At 37.8% G+C, this 15,851-nt stretch overlaps 1 protein-coding gene across 3 annotated transcripts; it reads right to left on the bottom strand.

The window, feature by feature from the left end:
• Positions 1-492: 492 nt before the first annotated feature.
• On the bottom strand, positions 493-14,228 carry LOC147397749 (1-phosphatidylinositol-3-phosphate 5-kinase FAB1B-like). 3 transcript variants are annotated; one of them, XM_086449661.1, is made up of 12 exons: positions 13,839-14,228; positions 12,351-13,597; positions 9,984-10,703; positions 8,629-8,782; positions 8,114-8,458; positions 6,310-7,233; positions 5,869-6,200; positions 4,690-4,813; positions 4,437-4,604; positions 2,469-4,013; positions 1,458-1,724; positions 493-1,028 (listed from the first exon to the last, which is right to left on the bottom strand). In XM_086449661.1, the coding sequence occupies exons 2-12, from the start codon at positions 12,968-12,970 to the stop codon at positions 702-704; spliced, it is 5,526 nt and encodes a 1,841-aa protein (XP_086305787.1). In that variant the 5' UTR covers positions 12,971-13,597; positions 13,839-14,228; the 3' UTR covers positions 493-701. The 3 variants fall into 3 exon arrangements, with proteins under 3 accessions (XP_086305787.1, XP_086305786.1, XP_086305785.1); XM_086449660.1 differs by having other exon boundaries at positions 12,351-14,048; positions 14,152-14,166; XM_086449659.1 differs by having other exon boundaries at positions 12,351-14,228.
• Positions 14,229-15,851: the final 1,623 nt, after the last annotated feature.

The following is a 15,851-nucleotide window of genomic DNA, read 5'->3' as shown; positions in this document are numbered from 1 at the left end:
TCACAAAGAACAGTAAGGAAAAAGAAAAAACATCAGTGGTTACATAAAGAATTCCATCTAAAAACAAAGTCATCAAAATGAACGTTTTCTTGGTTTACAATGATCAGAATATGCTTAGGCTTTCCATTGAAGGAAAGAACAACAGCATTATGTTCACTGGAAAGACTTCTGATTCTTTTCACTATAATCTTTTTCAGTTTGGAATCTTGGGACGGTTCTACCTAAGATCTTTTTCAAATATCTCGTTTCTTTTACCTATTTGGCTCTCAAGTCCAGAATATAGGAATATAGATCCTTTTTGTTCCAAACAGCCTCTTTGAGGTGGTGATATCTGTGACTGGTAATATCAGAGACGTGGGATCAAACCAATTTTTCACCTGCTTACAACTACAAACGACGACAACAACAAAAAAGATACTAGTATCCCTCAGCAAATTCATGAACAAAGATGCATATAAATAAATTTACAGTGAAATCATCTAATACTATATCTCGGGTGGAATTTTAATTGCATTGAAACAGCCTTGTTCTGCAGTCTTCTAACAAAAAATGCACAACAGATATTTTAACAACATGATGAACTGCTGCTGCTATTAAAAAATTACAATAGAGGAAAAGGGAGAAAAAATAAAAGAAAAGAGGGGGATTGATTCCCTGATTTACACCTTGACATATACAGGCACACTTTCTCATAGTATCAATCAATCTACGGAGGTCCCAAGTTGTATATTCTCTTCACAGAGGTCAGATTGAGACTCACTAGGGATGATGGTTGCAGGGGACCACTGATCCGGGACCATAAGGAAATATGCAGACATTGCTTTCCTGAACCGCTTCTTGTATTGCTTAGGTGAGATTACAGTTGGTGATGTGTTCTTGGATCCACCTAGGATGCCAGAAGCCTTCACCCATGTCTCAAGATGCTTGTCCCATGTATACTGTCTCATGAAATCAATGATTCCGAGAACCAGTTCATGCTTCTCCTCATCCACCCCAACCAGTAATGAGTAGTCCATTACATCAATAGACTGCCACAGAGAAAATGGATTAAAACATTATTATATATCAATAAGAAGCATTTATCTCTGTCTTAACTCAAGGTGGCTAAGACGACCTGACAAGCACCATAATGCATATTGATACTGGTAAAATATTATTATGCAAAAAGGGATTGAACCCAGCATTTAACTCTCTTGGGGAAAAAAATTGACCTGGTCCGATGATCATAAACACCATTTTTCTTGACTATCATAAATAGTTCAAAATCATCTGCAGGTTCAAATTTAACATAGAAATGCTGAACCAGCCCCTATATGTCTCAGGTTTAAGAACAAGCAGAGTTCTTATACCTTGGCTATCAACCACAGGCACCTCAAATTTCTATTTATCAAGCCCACGAGTGGTTTATGATGTGATACAATCAATGAAAATCAAGGACCATTAGTTATTAAGCTTACCGCAAGAAATGAAGTATCATTCCAGACAGCTCTCTCAAGCAACCGCTTTGCCTTGTTTCCCACAAAAATTGGAGAAGTTGGCATTGCTTCAATAAGGTTCTGATCCAGTAGAACTTTATTGCTTCCGCTTGAATCTGGATTATATCGAGACCGTGAAGACCCTTTCAAATCATAAAGCCTTGTAACATTCCGTCTAAACAGAAGATTCTCCATTACCAGAACATCCATCCGTGTTTCCTTACCTCCTTTAAGGTGTTTTGATGTAACCTTCCACATAAACAAAGAAGACAACAAGTTATGTTTCACAACAGCGATTGAAGCATATGAAAAACAGTGCATAAAAAACAAGATTTGGGTGAGCCAGCTAGATCTCTTCGAAGGACAAAAGGTAACGAAATTATGGTTTGCAACCTCCAATTTCTAACATTCTTTTTTATCAATAAATGTTTTTTACATATAACCTTCTTTCTTCTTGTTCTTTTTTGATAAGGTATACAATTTATATATATTAAATAAAAAAGGTCGATACACTATTGTCAATATGAACATTTAAAAAGAAATTAAATTTAGACAAAAATGGGCCTCGTGTTGAATTGGCATCTATAAGATTAGTGGTAAGTACAGAAAAAAGTCCATCGATTGGACAGTATGGTTTCCCAATTGGATTCATTTTTGACTAGGAGATATCCTAGGTGGACCCATCAAATGGTTGGTCCTGAAAATTTCCCATGCCTCGTCTCTACTGAGATACCCCTTCCACAAGTTGCAGGATAAATGTGTCTTTTACTATTCAACATGCTTTTTCTCTTGCAAGATAGCATTTTGGTGATATTGAGAATTAAGAAATAGTATCCCAAGACTTGCAATCTAGATCTTGCCTTATTCTATAATTGAAAGCTCAGTCAGATATTTGTTAATTTAAAGAACTTCGTCACAGTTTAGCCCATAAGCTTCTATCAACTTTTGAAGGAATTTGGATCAGGTCGTAGTCACTTAAAGAACAAAAAATACCTGATAAATCCCTAGAATCTTGGCCAGGCACGTCGGGCTCCCTGTGTGGATCGATTCGGATAGGTATTTGAAATACTCTGGAGCAAACTTAATAAATGATTCGAGCTCTGTCTTTGAAACCTGTTTGATAATAAACCGGTCATCCAAGGTTTTCGCGAAGAAGACTTTGCTCTTACCACCCTGTGCACCCCACTTCTTACAATGGCTAAGAGACCTTATGAAATCTAACTCAGAAGGGCAACAAACCCTCCTCAAGGCTTCAAACCGCTTAGCATAGTAACAAGTTACAGTATACTTCACCTTTCCAAGAAGGCTATCATCTGTGAAAGACACTCTTACATGCAACGCCTTCGTATACATGAGAGGGTCCAAAACAAGGGAGCTTCGGGATCCAGACATGGATAAGATGCTTTCATCAGTAGAACCAAAACTTCTAAGAGATTCAGAAGCTGTCTCATCAAAAGAGTGAAGCAAGTGAAGATTCATTAAATCATTAGGTGGCAAAGAAACCGAAGATTCCCCACCATCTTTTGGCTTCTCCTGTTCATCAGACATCTGAACATGGTAATCTGGTGAAACCAGTGCATATGATATTATACTTGAAGGTTCATCATCATAAACTGGAATGACTGTGTCATTGACACCCACAGGGAGAAGCAACCTTGCCCCACCTTTACGTTCCAACTCTCGAAATGATGATAAATAGACAGGATTATACTCAATGAGGGTATTGGGCTTTGGAGTGCTCCCTGAAGAATTCTTGTTAAAAGAACTATAGAAATTTGGAAACGGCATTGGTACCCAGCTTGTGGTATCGTCCATGGTGTCAGCCTCCTTGATGAATGATGCAGGCTCAAGTGTTTGGGTTACCCCCATCGCCCCTCTGTCTTCCGAGTGCTTTTCTAAATTTTCACTCTCCAACGGAGCTTCTGCCTTGACTGACGAGTCTGCCAAGGCTGCATCACAAAATGCAGAACCATTTTCTTTTGGTGTTGTATGAGTTTCACCCGTCCATGCAGCATGAAGGGTGTCTGATGAATTTTCCACAGTTGGAAACTGCCCCTCCGAATGGACCCTACGAACAACTAAACCAGATTCCACAAGGTCAGACCGATCACGTAGATTCAAGCTGGTAGAAAGATAGGATTGACCCTCCTTTCTATGATTCGGAATCTGTTCTGCGTCTCTTCCTTGGTGATCTAAGCCAAGCTGTTGACCAATTCCTTCTCCCTGATTAAGATTTTCACCAGACTTTGCTTCCACAAGAACAGAATCGCAGCTAGTAAAACCTCTACCTTGCTTGTAACTTGAGTTCACCTCAGCAAGCTTCACAGTAGAATTGAGTGGTCTCTCCATACTTTTTGGCATGGAGCTGCTCAACCCTTCCCGAAGGCTGCAGTTATCTAAGCTGGCTGCATATATTAGGCGCTGATCCCACACGTAAGAATGGAATAGCAACTGCCTACATAACCGATTAATCTCAAGAATATCAATGATGGGTTTCCCCTTTTTCGCCTCTTGCTTTAGAATTTTGTTGAGAGATTCCTAAGGCAATGTTAATAAACAATCAAAACCTCAATGCAAAGAAATCTTTCGTATCTCAAAAAGGAATATAAAAGTTTGATGGGCTCAAAAGCTCCACTTATGAATTAATCAGAGCAATCAAATAGTGGGCACTGCCTGAACAAAAAGAAGGATGGAAAAGTCAAACAAATTAGAATTCCTATGATCCTTAAAAAAAAATTCAGCCAACTACGTTTTTTAATGCTTTTTCTCATAAATGATGAGTGGAGTTAAAAAGGGCATGATTTTGGGCAATGGCCCATTTAAGGGATGCACGGTAATGAATGACTGGATTGATTTACAAGTGGGTCAGATATAAATTATAGCATCAAGGACATAAAATTGTGTCCTTCGCACAAAGTCTATCTTGGAAATGAAAGAGAACTAGACACTGTAAGGCCAGACCTCGAATTCTGCCTTCTCCTTTTGTAGCATCCCTTCAAGCTCTGCAATGCGACGTCTAGATTCAGCTACTTTTGTGCCAGTATTAGACCCTGTGCCTAATCTTTTCTCAGCGATCTGATGGAGAGCATTGAGTACTTCAGTAAATAGAAGTTCTGCTTTGTCAACCACCTGTCACACACAGATCGATGGAACACCTACTATAAGCCATGAAAATAATACAAAGTACTGAGAAAAGGGTTGGCGATATTTGAACCTCATTTGCTTCTTTTTGAATCCATTCTTGATTATCATAGTTAAAATCAAGTTTTGAAGGTGGAAGGTAAACTGAATGAACATCAATTGCAGCATACCGAAAGCAAGCAACCATTCTCCCAAACCTGCAAAGAAATTACCAAAACTATAATTGAAACATCATAGAAAGAAATGACCCTCTATAAATGGCAAAGCAGGACATATGAATCATCCAATCAACTGGAAAGTAACATAGGGATTCCATTTTCTGAAATTTTGGTAATGTCAGTTACCCATGTCATACCCGAACTCAAGACATTCTGATACTCCTAAGAAAAATTTTAATTTATAATTCATCTTTACTTAACTATTGTAAATATTTTATATATCAAAAAATGAATTATTATTAATATATTATTCGTATTCTGTTTCGTGTATACCAACTTATGTAAATACCAGTTCTTTATACCTGCATGGACTGAGTTATTAAGGCCAGTGACCCAATGGTCCACGAGTTACTTGTATATGATCCTGGGTGTTAAATAGTTCCACATCGCACTTTCTTCTGTCTCAGTAATCCCATGAATTTTTTGTACACCCATAGCAAATCATCTACACAGAAAATCAGCCGGACTGATGATTTTGATTCAATGTCTTTGACCATCTTCTTCATTGGCTTGAAGCCCATGTTTTTACCTTTCGGGTCTCCCCCATGAAGAAAAGCTCAAGTCCCACAGATTTAAAAACACCAATCAGCCGACTTTTAGAGTGCAAGTCCACCACAGGGTGGTTCATGAATTCATTGGCTCAGCAGTCAAGAAGATTGTGCCCAATGACCTTTTTATATAGGTTGCTACCCAGGTCCATTGAAATTCAATAACCACAGAGTCATGACATCAGCATTGTTTTTATTAATTACCCCTACATAAATGAAATCAACTGTATAGATGTGTTGGTTGACTCAATATGTCATGGTAAATGTTATTTGTATACGTGTCTAACACCATCACAAAAATACTACCCAATAGATCAATCAAACATGCTGATTTTATTACCAATATGGTCTCCTAGATGTGACCCACAAAGGCCACTTGAGGGCCTTGCCTGTAGACCACGTGTACTGATATTTCACCTTCAACTGTTCATAAAATTCAGATAATGTATAAACCATATAAAACACATTGTTTGTGCATGAGCATACCCATAGAACCGGAGACAATCTCTATGCAGGGAATGACCGCAGCTAGCCACCCTGCTAGCAGCAGCATGGTTTGAAAAGCTAAGCTCCAAAAATTTCCCAAAAGATAAACCCCAAGCAGCATCAGACATCTTAACCCTCCGGGTCGCTGGTGGGAATCCACTGGTGCGAGGACACCGCAGGCACCTGTGCCACATCCAGATCTTGCCATCTCGTTCACCCGGTAAGAGAAACTCTGGGAGCTTTTTGACAGAAATTGTAAGACTGCCTTGTCGGTGAGTATAACAATGAACATGTGCTTCTGATGGCATTTCACATGAACGGCAACGATAACTCTGTCAAAGAAAAGATAGCTAAGCTTATAAAGTCTCAAACTGTGGTGGTGGTGGAAGCTACTGAAAGAGAAAAATACATATAAACGTGAGAAATAAATGACAAGGTTACTTGATCAAATAAATGGTCGCGTAAAAACCGTCCCAAAGGCTTGTCAAAGTTGCCATAGTATTTGATCCGAAAGAGATGGGCTCGTTCGCACACAGTCCCCTTCCACACACACCTGGTTGATAAGGAAACCAAAATACTCTGATGGTCAGATGGGGATGGAGGAAACTCTTCCTTGGAAGAACCTGGCTCCTGGTGGTAGTTATTAATATCCTGTTGTAAGGATGCAAACTCTGAAGTACCTGGTTGATTCACAACCATTGCATTCCAATCACTGTGGGCATCATTAGTTTCAAGTCCACCTTGCTCAGAGGACTCCAAGACCCCAAAACCATTAGCAATAAGATGTTCTGACAATGTGGTTTGGTCACCATCAACTATAGAGGTTTTATTTGTGATGGGTTCCCCAAAACTCGTCTTATCTTTCTGTTCATATGCATAATATGGGGACAGCTGGGTACGGAGAGGACCTGAGACAAACTTCCCTGGAGGAGACAAGGACGAGAAAGAAGAAAAAGAATGAAAGCTAGAGGCCAGTTCTTCATACTGAGAGTGAGGACTTTTAGATGAAAACAGTGATAGTGCCATGTCTGTTTTGCTAATGGAGGCGTTGTGGGCTGGTAAAGTTGAATCTGACGCGAGGATTCTGTTGGGCCTTTCTATTTTGCTACTGAGTAGAGATCCCTGAGCCTTGCCAGTGGTAGGGCCAGTGAAACCAGATATTGTAGAAATGGACCTGCCAAGACTAGATGGTTTATCTGGCAGTGCAACTGTGATCGGAGACTTCAACGGGAGTTCTGGAAGAGAGGCACCTTCGTCAGCAAGAAAAGATGTCTCCAAAGCCAAGTGATAAGCTGCAAAAATTCCGTATTGGACCACATGCTTCACTTTCTTCAAATCATCTCCATTAGCACCCCTTAGCAAAATCTGAAACAAACAATAATAAAGATCTACTTAATTTTTTGTTATTGCAGCTGCTATCATCCAAACCATCGCACTGAAACATTAAAGAGGAAACTTCAAGTACTGGACAGGCCAATTGCAAGGATAGTTGACTGATCGAACAAGGAAATTAACATGTGTGTCCGTATCTGACATGGGTATGAAGTATCTGAAACGGCACCACCTCCTCACATGTATTATAACGTAATATTGTAGCTATACCTAACTTGTAAATTCTTTTTTTTTATGAGGCAAGAATAAAAGAAAACACTTCTATTCACCATAACTTAATAAAAGAAGATTTCTATTATCAATTCATTGTTGAATTTAACAACTTGAAAAATTATTGTATGGAGGATGGATTACAAAAACCATATTTTCAGAAGTGCTTTCTTACAGAAGATCATTAAAATAAAGGGGCACTAGCTTACATGTTAGGATGTGTTGGGCGTCTTGATATGTGTATCGACATCGCAATAATCCTAGTCCTTAATAGTTAATATGTAGCAATTATCCAATGGAATAACACCATGTATGGTGTACATGCAAACAGTTGGGACAGACCACTCTCTAGATTCAAACCTAGGAGCTCCACCAACACCAATGGCAATCCTAAACAATAATATCCCGTCCACAATTTTATTCTTTTTAGGATTATGCAACATAACTTTTGTGACTGCCTAAGATCAAAGTTCAGATGATTTGATTAGAACAGGTGGGTCAACCCAACAATGGGTCTTAGCCAATGTGAGGCCTAGCTTACAACTACGCCATTTACAGAATGTAAGCTGTATGACCATGATTTCAATTTTTCCATAAAAAATATATTGAACTTTAAGAATCTGAAAAGAATTTCCAAACTTACAGTACAACCCAGTGGCTTTGGGCAGCCTTCGAAGAACATCAGTGTCTTCACCAATTTCTTCCCATCATGCCCGGCACTGCCATGCTCTTCAAGAAACTTTTCTACATGGAATGTGTCACAAGATCCCAGCTTCTGAGATGAAAGATGATCAATCGATGGAACAATTTGTGCACCAGTGCAACGGGCTATACGCTCTAAAAGAGGCCTTTTAATATTAAGAACAAGTGATATGTCTTTTGCAAGGAGGTAATCTTGGGCAAAACGGGAAACTGATTTTTCTACCAAGAGGACATTGGGGTGGTGAGCGCCTATCTTTGCAACTGCCATCTTCAAATGGTCCATTTCCTGAATAAAGATGTGAGCCATGAGAACAATAAATCCAAGAAATAATTCAATTAACTTGGTGAACAATCAAATAAGAAAATAATCTAAGACTGAAGCCCCTTTGACTCTTCCTTCTCCACAATATAAGTTTACTTTACCAAAAAAACAAGAAAAGATTAAATGATCAAAACCTGCTGCAACAAAGTATCAAAACTCGACAGGAGATTAGAAACCCGCTGATACTCTAGAGCTCCTCCAAGTATTAGGAAACGGGGTTTCTCTATTTTTGATGTCATTCGCCGATGGGCTACATTTTTCTTACAAACAACTCCTTTGACCACCATACTAAAAGAAATAAGGCCAAAAAACTCCATCAGTGACAGGAAAATTAAAATGATCGCAACGCGAAAAGGATATATTTCCATATTGCTATATCAATACATGAATAATTTATTAAAGATAATTGCAATGATGCCCAGATATGAATAAAGGACTAGTGATATAGCCCAAGACAGAGAAATTGGAGTTCCCACTCAAAACATGAATATCATGAGTATAATGGATCCATTTTGTTACACTAAATTATAGCCTTTATTGCAGATAATTGAATCAAACAGAAAATAATCAAGCCTTTAAAGCACAGCTTGCTATGTCTACCTTCTTCATCAGGAGAAATTGTTGGGCTTTCCAAAAGTAACAAACCTAATACAACAGAATAATATCCAACTCATGGCAAGAATTAGCTATCTTCCACTGCCTGCACTTCATACACATGGCAAATATGCAGGGTTTGAGATGTCATCATTCAATTGGTTCCACAAAAAGGATTCTATTAAATAAGTTCTGGACTGGAGTTATACTACAGCCAAAAGTATGTGATAGATAGGCAGAAATGTCACCTCCCCGGTGAACCCACCAAAATTTAGTCTTGTACCCGTATGTGCAACATTTTCCATAAATATAGGGAAGACGGCTTCCTACTGTGCCTGTATGTTCCACATTTAAGTAGTCTACAATATTTTTCAGATTGTGATCAGGTGTAGTAAACCAAGTTAGAAATTTCATCTCTTTAAGTATAATCAAGAACTTCGTGACACAAAATACTTCAAGTTGTCTCATATACATGCGTAAGTGGGATGTTGCAGCACCATGAGCAAACCTAAGGGCAGAACGGGGAATATGACAGACCAATTAATAAATGGTACTGCCTACCAATTAATGATGTACAAAAGGCACATCATCCACAAAGCCGAACACAATGGACAATTCATTGAATCGATGAGGTAACTGTCTATTACAATAGAAGAAAGACTAGTAGAACAATCATAGATTGCAGCTAACCATGGGTATTAAAATAAGTTGGGTGATAGGTTAGCTAAAAAGTCCATGTTGATAAAGTTAGGGTTGTCCATTTAGATTGCCACCCATCAAAGATAAGGTCCACTGGCTTCGAAGTCAAGAAAAATGTGTTGACAGTCAAGGCATGGGTCATAGGGTTATAAGCTGGATTATGAATCATTATATATATAGTTTCTCGGAAATTTACCTCTCACTACGGCGCCCACAAGCTAGGCATTTAACCTTCACATACCCACCAGGGTCCATTCCTCCACCCTTGCTTGTGTCTGGCTTAAGGAGTGTAGCAGCCTCCCAGGACAAAGATGTAATTATTTCCAACCAACTCTCCTTGTCATCTTCCTCACCAACAGGCAGATTTTCAACCTGCAACAGCTGAGCTACCAATGCCCTGAAATGGCCATCGACCACATTCTTCATGGCCTTCCTGTGCTCCTCGCTTGACCGATCCCTAGTACGGTACTCCCCACTGCCAAAGCTGCTTGAAGAGCGTAGGTATCCCCACTCGCCTGTAGCATCTTCATCATCATCTTCATCAAACAGAACAGCTTCCCTCTCATCCTCTTCATCTTCTGGGTCGGGAGGCAGCCAGAGCATCCCATTGTTTTCAAAATCCACAGGCTCAGCTTCCCTCTCATCCTCTTCACACTCTTCTCCATTATCGTGTCCCTTCACTTCTTCCCCGAGCTTCTTGTCCCCTTCGATTTCTTGTGAATCTAAACGCCCGTGCATTGGAGAGCTGCTAAAGTCTCTTGAGTTAATATTTTCTTCATCAGAATGAACATTATGCGATCCATAGGCATGGTTGATTTGATCAAACTCGACTGGGCCATAGTAGTCACTCTGGATAAAACGCCCTGTTTCAGGATCTGATTGATAAACACCGTATTCATCATCGTCATCATCACTCCTGACACCATATAATAAGTAAGCACTACGTCATTGATAATAATGCCCCAAAATCATGAATCATTGAAACCCCAACAATAAAGCAATCGTGCATTAAAATACTGTCTGATATGATATAAGCAGACAACCAAAAACAAAAACAAAAATTGATAGGTAACCAAAAACAAAAATTTATGTAACAATATATCAACTCTCTCAGTGCCAACTGCCATGCACAAATTAGAGGTACCATACAAATAAACCTGGGTAGTCCAACATAAAGACCCGACAACGTTTGAGCGTAACTTATGGTTAGACATCTATCACAATGGTATCTACAGATACATGGTTAAATAAATACCAGATTATAAGATCATGATAAATGAATAAAAAAATGCAGTTCAACAGATTGGTATGCATATGTATTATATAACTGATATACAAGTAACACTCAAAAGCAAGAAAGATGAATTGAAGTGCCATCCTACCATTCGGACCTACATGTATACAATAGCGGAGGAAGTTATAAATGAACTTTGTTATGAAGAATAGAATATAAATATGTGTATTTATAAATAAATAAACAAAAACATTTTGTGTTAAAGTGAGCTACTTACTGACTATTTTCCAGATTATTCATAACTTTTTCAACAAATAATGTCACCTCAAATCAACCTTACATTTATATGAGGAAACACTTAATAGACCTAAAGTATATCATCCTCAATGGTCCCTTACCCCTTACCAAGGTTTAAAATTTCATCTTGAGGCATTGCCTAATCAGAGAAAAACTGAGACAGTCTCAACCGAGACAATTCAAAACAGTCCGAGAAAATCCCAAAACATTTATTTCTTGATAATGTTTTGTTGAGGTCTTGGCCAAAACTGAGATGGCTTTCCCAAGACATTCTGAGATGGTACAAAACTTTAAACCATGTCCATGACTGAACACATCATCAACCAAAGCATTTAATCAGTGTGTCAATTATAGGAATGAAGCATATCACAAAAATAAGAGCCACTTCCCATTCCATCCATCCCATAGGTGAAAGTTTCAACAATCATTACTACAGTTATTGGGATTTGTGTGTATTGGCTAAAGTCCATCAAGAATTATGGACCTCGCGTCCATCAGACATTTTTCACAAACATACATACGAACAAGCATTTATACATGTGATGGTGCGTGATTGTATTGAATAGAGCCGAGAGACAATCTAAATATGTAATTAGATAAACAAATGGAAAAGAAAATTTAGGTGGTCAATTGCGATGAAGGCCAACAAGGGTGCTAGTAAGAAGAGAGTACAAGTGCAGGAAGAAAGCCAAATGGACATCTACCATGTTAGTGAAAAATGATTTGAAAGCACACTAATTGTGGAAGACATGCCCTAGATAGAATGGGATGGCATAACAGGATCTGTGCAGCTCCCCCAAATAATGGGGATAAAGTTTGGATGATGATAATTATGACACTGATGATTATTATTATTGCATGACATGTAAATATGCTCAATGCATATAAATACATGCCATAGAAGTATTTCAAGCAGTAAATTTCCCTTGTTACAAAGGTTAACTGTTACAAACATAGCAACAGAAAGTTTAAAAAAAAAAAAAAAACAAGAGAGAAAAGAAACAGGTCAAAAGAAGATAGACGTAAGCATACCTGTTCATGCAAAATCCAAATTGGTTGACAGATGGATCCCCTATGTCAACTATGGGATCCAAGCTTCGTTCAGATGCTACTATATCTTGCTTATTTATACCTGGTTCCATCTGGGCAGATAGACCAGGGCTGAGATCAGAACCGTGTGACACGCGCTGGTAAGGACCAGTGGAGTATGGCACGGAACTAACAGTGCTACTACTAATGTTTCCGGTGCCACTAGACTTGGTGCTGGCCAAACTTGTCGCTGATGGTGAAGCACTGAGACCAGGGTTGGATGCTTGGATCCCATTATCAATCTTTGCTATCTCCTGCTCCCATTGCTTGAAGCAATAATTACAAACACGGATCCTCTCCCAGTCTTCCCTTCCAATCTTTGGCTCATCAGACGGGGCAGGGATTGAATTTGCTGTACACTTTGCACAAAAGACACGTCCACAAAGGCGACAATGGTGCCTACGGTTAAATATCGTGAATTGGGAGTCACAATCGTAGCATACCCTACAACTGTGATCGGGCATCCAAAAGTCCCTTGACACATTCACTGGCACGTTTCTCCGAGGAATCCAGGACTTGAAAGTGTCAACTAGCTCAGAGAAACTCTGGTCGGGGGTGTCCATGGACGAAAAGCCCAACCAGACCCCCTCATTGTGAAGTGTACATTGACCACTGTAGAAATTATCTCTAATCCCACCACTGTCTGAGGTGAAATTATAATCCAGGTCAAACCCAAGTAACAAAGATTGATCCCAAACACAATAATCTGACACCCAATACCAATAGCTCTCACTACCAGATTCAAATCCTATTAATAAGAAACACAATTCAAACTCCAAATAGTTATAATGGGCAGTGCAACTGTATAACTCTTAATACATCAACAGAAGTCCAAAAAAAGAAAATATAACTGAAACACAGCCTATAATTCTTGTTGTCAGAACTAAAATTCCAGTTCTAATCCCAATAATAAAGCTTCAAATACTCGAACTGCCAACACCCAATTGATATTTGCACTGTTTCACCAGAAAAATCCCCAAAACATCCAGAAAAATAAGATCTTGATGCCTGGAAACTCCTTGATTCACAGAAAACAGCATCCTAGGATCCCAAAACTAAAAGAAACTCAAACTGATTCGAATTTCCCTCAAATCAAAATCCAGAAAACCCAATACCACCTCCTAAACCACTTTCTGTGGAGAAAATGCGATTTTCCGAAGACTTCCAACCCGTCTATCATCAATCACTCCCTGCAGATATAAAAAATTTGCTTAGAAAAAACCCAAGACCCCTCTCCCATCGAAGAAACTATTGGTAACACTGATATCAATCTCCAACCTCAAAATAAAAAATTCAGATAAAGGCCTTTGATTCTAATAAACTTAATTCCCGTCCAAAACCTCGAAAACTAGAATCGGAAAATCAAGATCCAACCTTTCATATAGTTTCAAATGAAAGCCATAAACTTTCCCCAATTTTGATCAAAATTACCTTATATTGCAGCCAAAATCGGAATCAGATATCCGAGTCAACAAAACTTCACTCTCGGATCTCCACCACGAGAACAGAATCCGTGAAAAACGCAGAAAAAGGTAAGGCGATGGAAAAACCCAGAAAAGGTTTCTTTTGTAGAAATCAAATAAGGAATCACGACTGTGGAGAGGGAGAGGGAGAGGGAGAGGGAGAGAGATCAACCGCCACCTGTAATTCCCCCGTATATTCGTGAAGAAACTCAAATTGATCAGAGTTCTCACGCAAATTAGAAGAGTAATCGTGAAATAATTTCGAAAAAAAAATATCTAACCTTTTTTATTTTTATTATTTTCCTTCTCTTCTCTTCCCACTTTATTGTTCGGTTTTTTTGCAATTTTTTGAGTGGTAGTCTCGCGAGATAGGGACATTCTTTGGGAAAGGTTGGGTCTATTTGTACACATCGAAATTACAATTCGCACCCACCTCAACTTTATAATATCTCTTTGCACAGTTCAAGCTCTCTCTAATTTCAACCTCCGAAAGTTAATCAAGTAAGAGAGTTAATTTGAACATCAGTGTTTGGATGTGCTAAGAGTTCAAATTGCAAATAGAAAAAAAAAAAAAATTATATTTAAAAAATACTTATCAACAATGCAGGGGTTCTCTCTCTCTCTCTCTCATTTTTATAGTAGAAAGAGGTAAAGTAATCAAACTCAAATTTTCCTTTAATTGTATAAGTTCAATTAAGTTTTATTCGATATATTAATGGAGAAGAAGAAATGAATCTAGAAAAAAAAAAATTCAAAAAGAATAACATGAGGAAGATGAAAATGTGAGGTGAATTTTAGATATCTTTAACTCACAAAAGAGAATGGGAAAAAGAGGGGAGATGGAGGACAAATTACTTAGTGTTTTTCAACCAACTTAATGGAAAAGACATATGGAGGATGAGTTTTTGTTAGATGCAAGGGTGAATGTTGAAATGTCCAAAAAATTATGAGTTTGAAAGTTTGTGAGTTGGCAACTAGTGTTGATTGACCCGTCTAAACACAAAAAATTGTGTAACTCGCACTAGTTGCGACTCTCGCACGCAAGTTGTGATTTTCAAACGCACCATAAATATGTTTTAACCTTTATTGCTTATTACACACACTTAAAGGTATCGAACCTTTCGTTTTTCTTCTTCTTCTACTATTTCTTCCTTATATCTTTTTATTTCTCTTTCTCTCTCTTTTCCCTTCTTTTCCTCTTCCTCTTTTTCTTATTTGCATCTTAAAAGATTTCAATGAGGATTTTAAGCTTTGATCTTATTTATTTTTCGTATCCTAACACTTCCAATCGAGTCAAAGTCGTTCACATGAGAAGGTTTTGTTTAATAGATACTTATCAATTTTATTTTGTAAGTACCTATTAAATCGATTTTGTAATGTTCAATGAAAAAAATTTATTTAGTAAGTACCTATCAAATTTGTTAAAACAAGTTTTGTCTTAATCTATCAAATAGAATTTTATATATATATATATATATATTCAAGTTCTTTAATTCGAAAATCGTTGTTTTGAGATTTTTATAATAGATTTTTCCATCTTTTTTGATGATTAAATGTAAAAAAATGTAAAAGAAATTAAAAAAAAATAAAACCTAATTTCAATTGATTCAATTTTTCACAAAACTCAAAAGGAGATGAATATGAAAAATAAGAAGAGTAAGAGAAAGAAAATAAGAAGAATGATGAAGGAATGAAGGAAGAATGAAAATAAAGTGGATTTTAGGTTTTTGTTTGATAAGTGGTGGTGTACATAACTACTAAAAATGAAAGAGTAAAATGATAATTTTATTTTTTTTTTTTTACAAAAAATCATTTAAGTGGGTGTAAATTACAATTCCAGTGTATGCAAATGGATCAACTCTTTGAAAAATTAATAAAATAAGGGGTGAAATTTTAAAAAGAGTGTTGTTAACGTGTGCCCTAAAATGCAATAAACACACTTTTTGGAAATTGAATTTTGTACTGAAACGACTTTGAAAAT

This window comes from Akebia trifoliata, chromosome 8 (genome assembly GCF_017979445.1).
Source record: "Akebia trifoliata isolate Shusen 1 chromosome 8, ASM1797944v1, whole genome shotgun sequence".
NCBI classification, from domain to species: Eukaryota; Viridiplantae; Streptophyta; class Magnoliopsida; order Ranunculales; family Lardizabalaceae; genus Akebia; species Akebia trifoliata.
The sequence above is the reverse complement of the archived record's forward strand: the minus strand, read 5'-3'. Positions and strand labels throughout refer to the sequence as shown.

Excerpts from the sequence above, each read along its gene's own strand:
- LOC147397749 (XM_086449659.1), bottom strand. The coding sequence starts at position 12,970 with ATGGACACCCCCGACCAGAGTTTCTCTGAGCTAGTTGACACTTTCAAG. Across the intron at positions 4,605-4,689 it reads TTCAAAAAGAAGCAAATGAG|GTGGTTGACAAAGCAGAACT; the intron begins GTTCAAATATCG and ends TGTGTGTGACAG. Across the intron at positions 1,725-2,468 it reads AGATTCTAGGGATTTATCAG|GTTACATCAAAACACCTTAA; the intron begins GTATTTTTTGTT and ends TTTATGTGGAAG.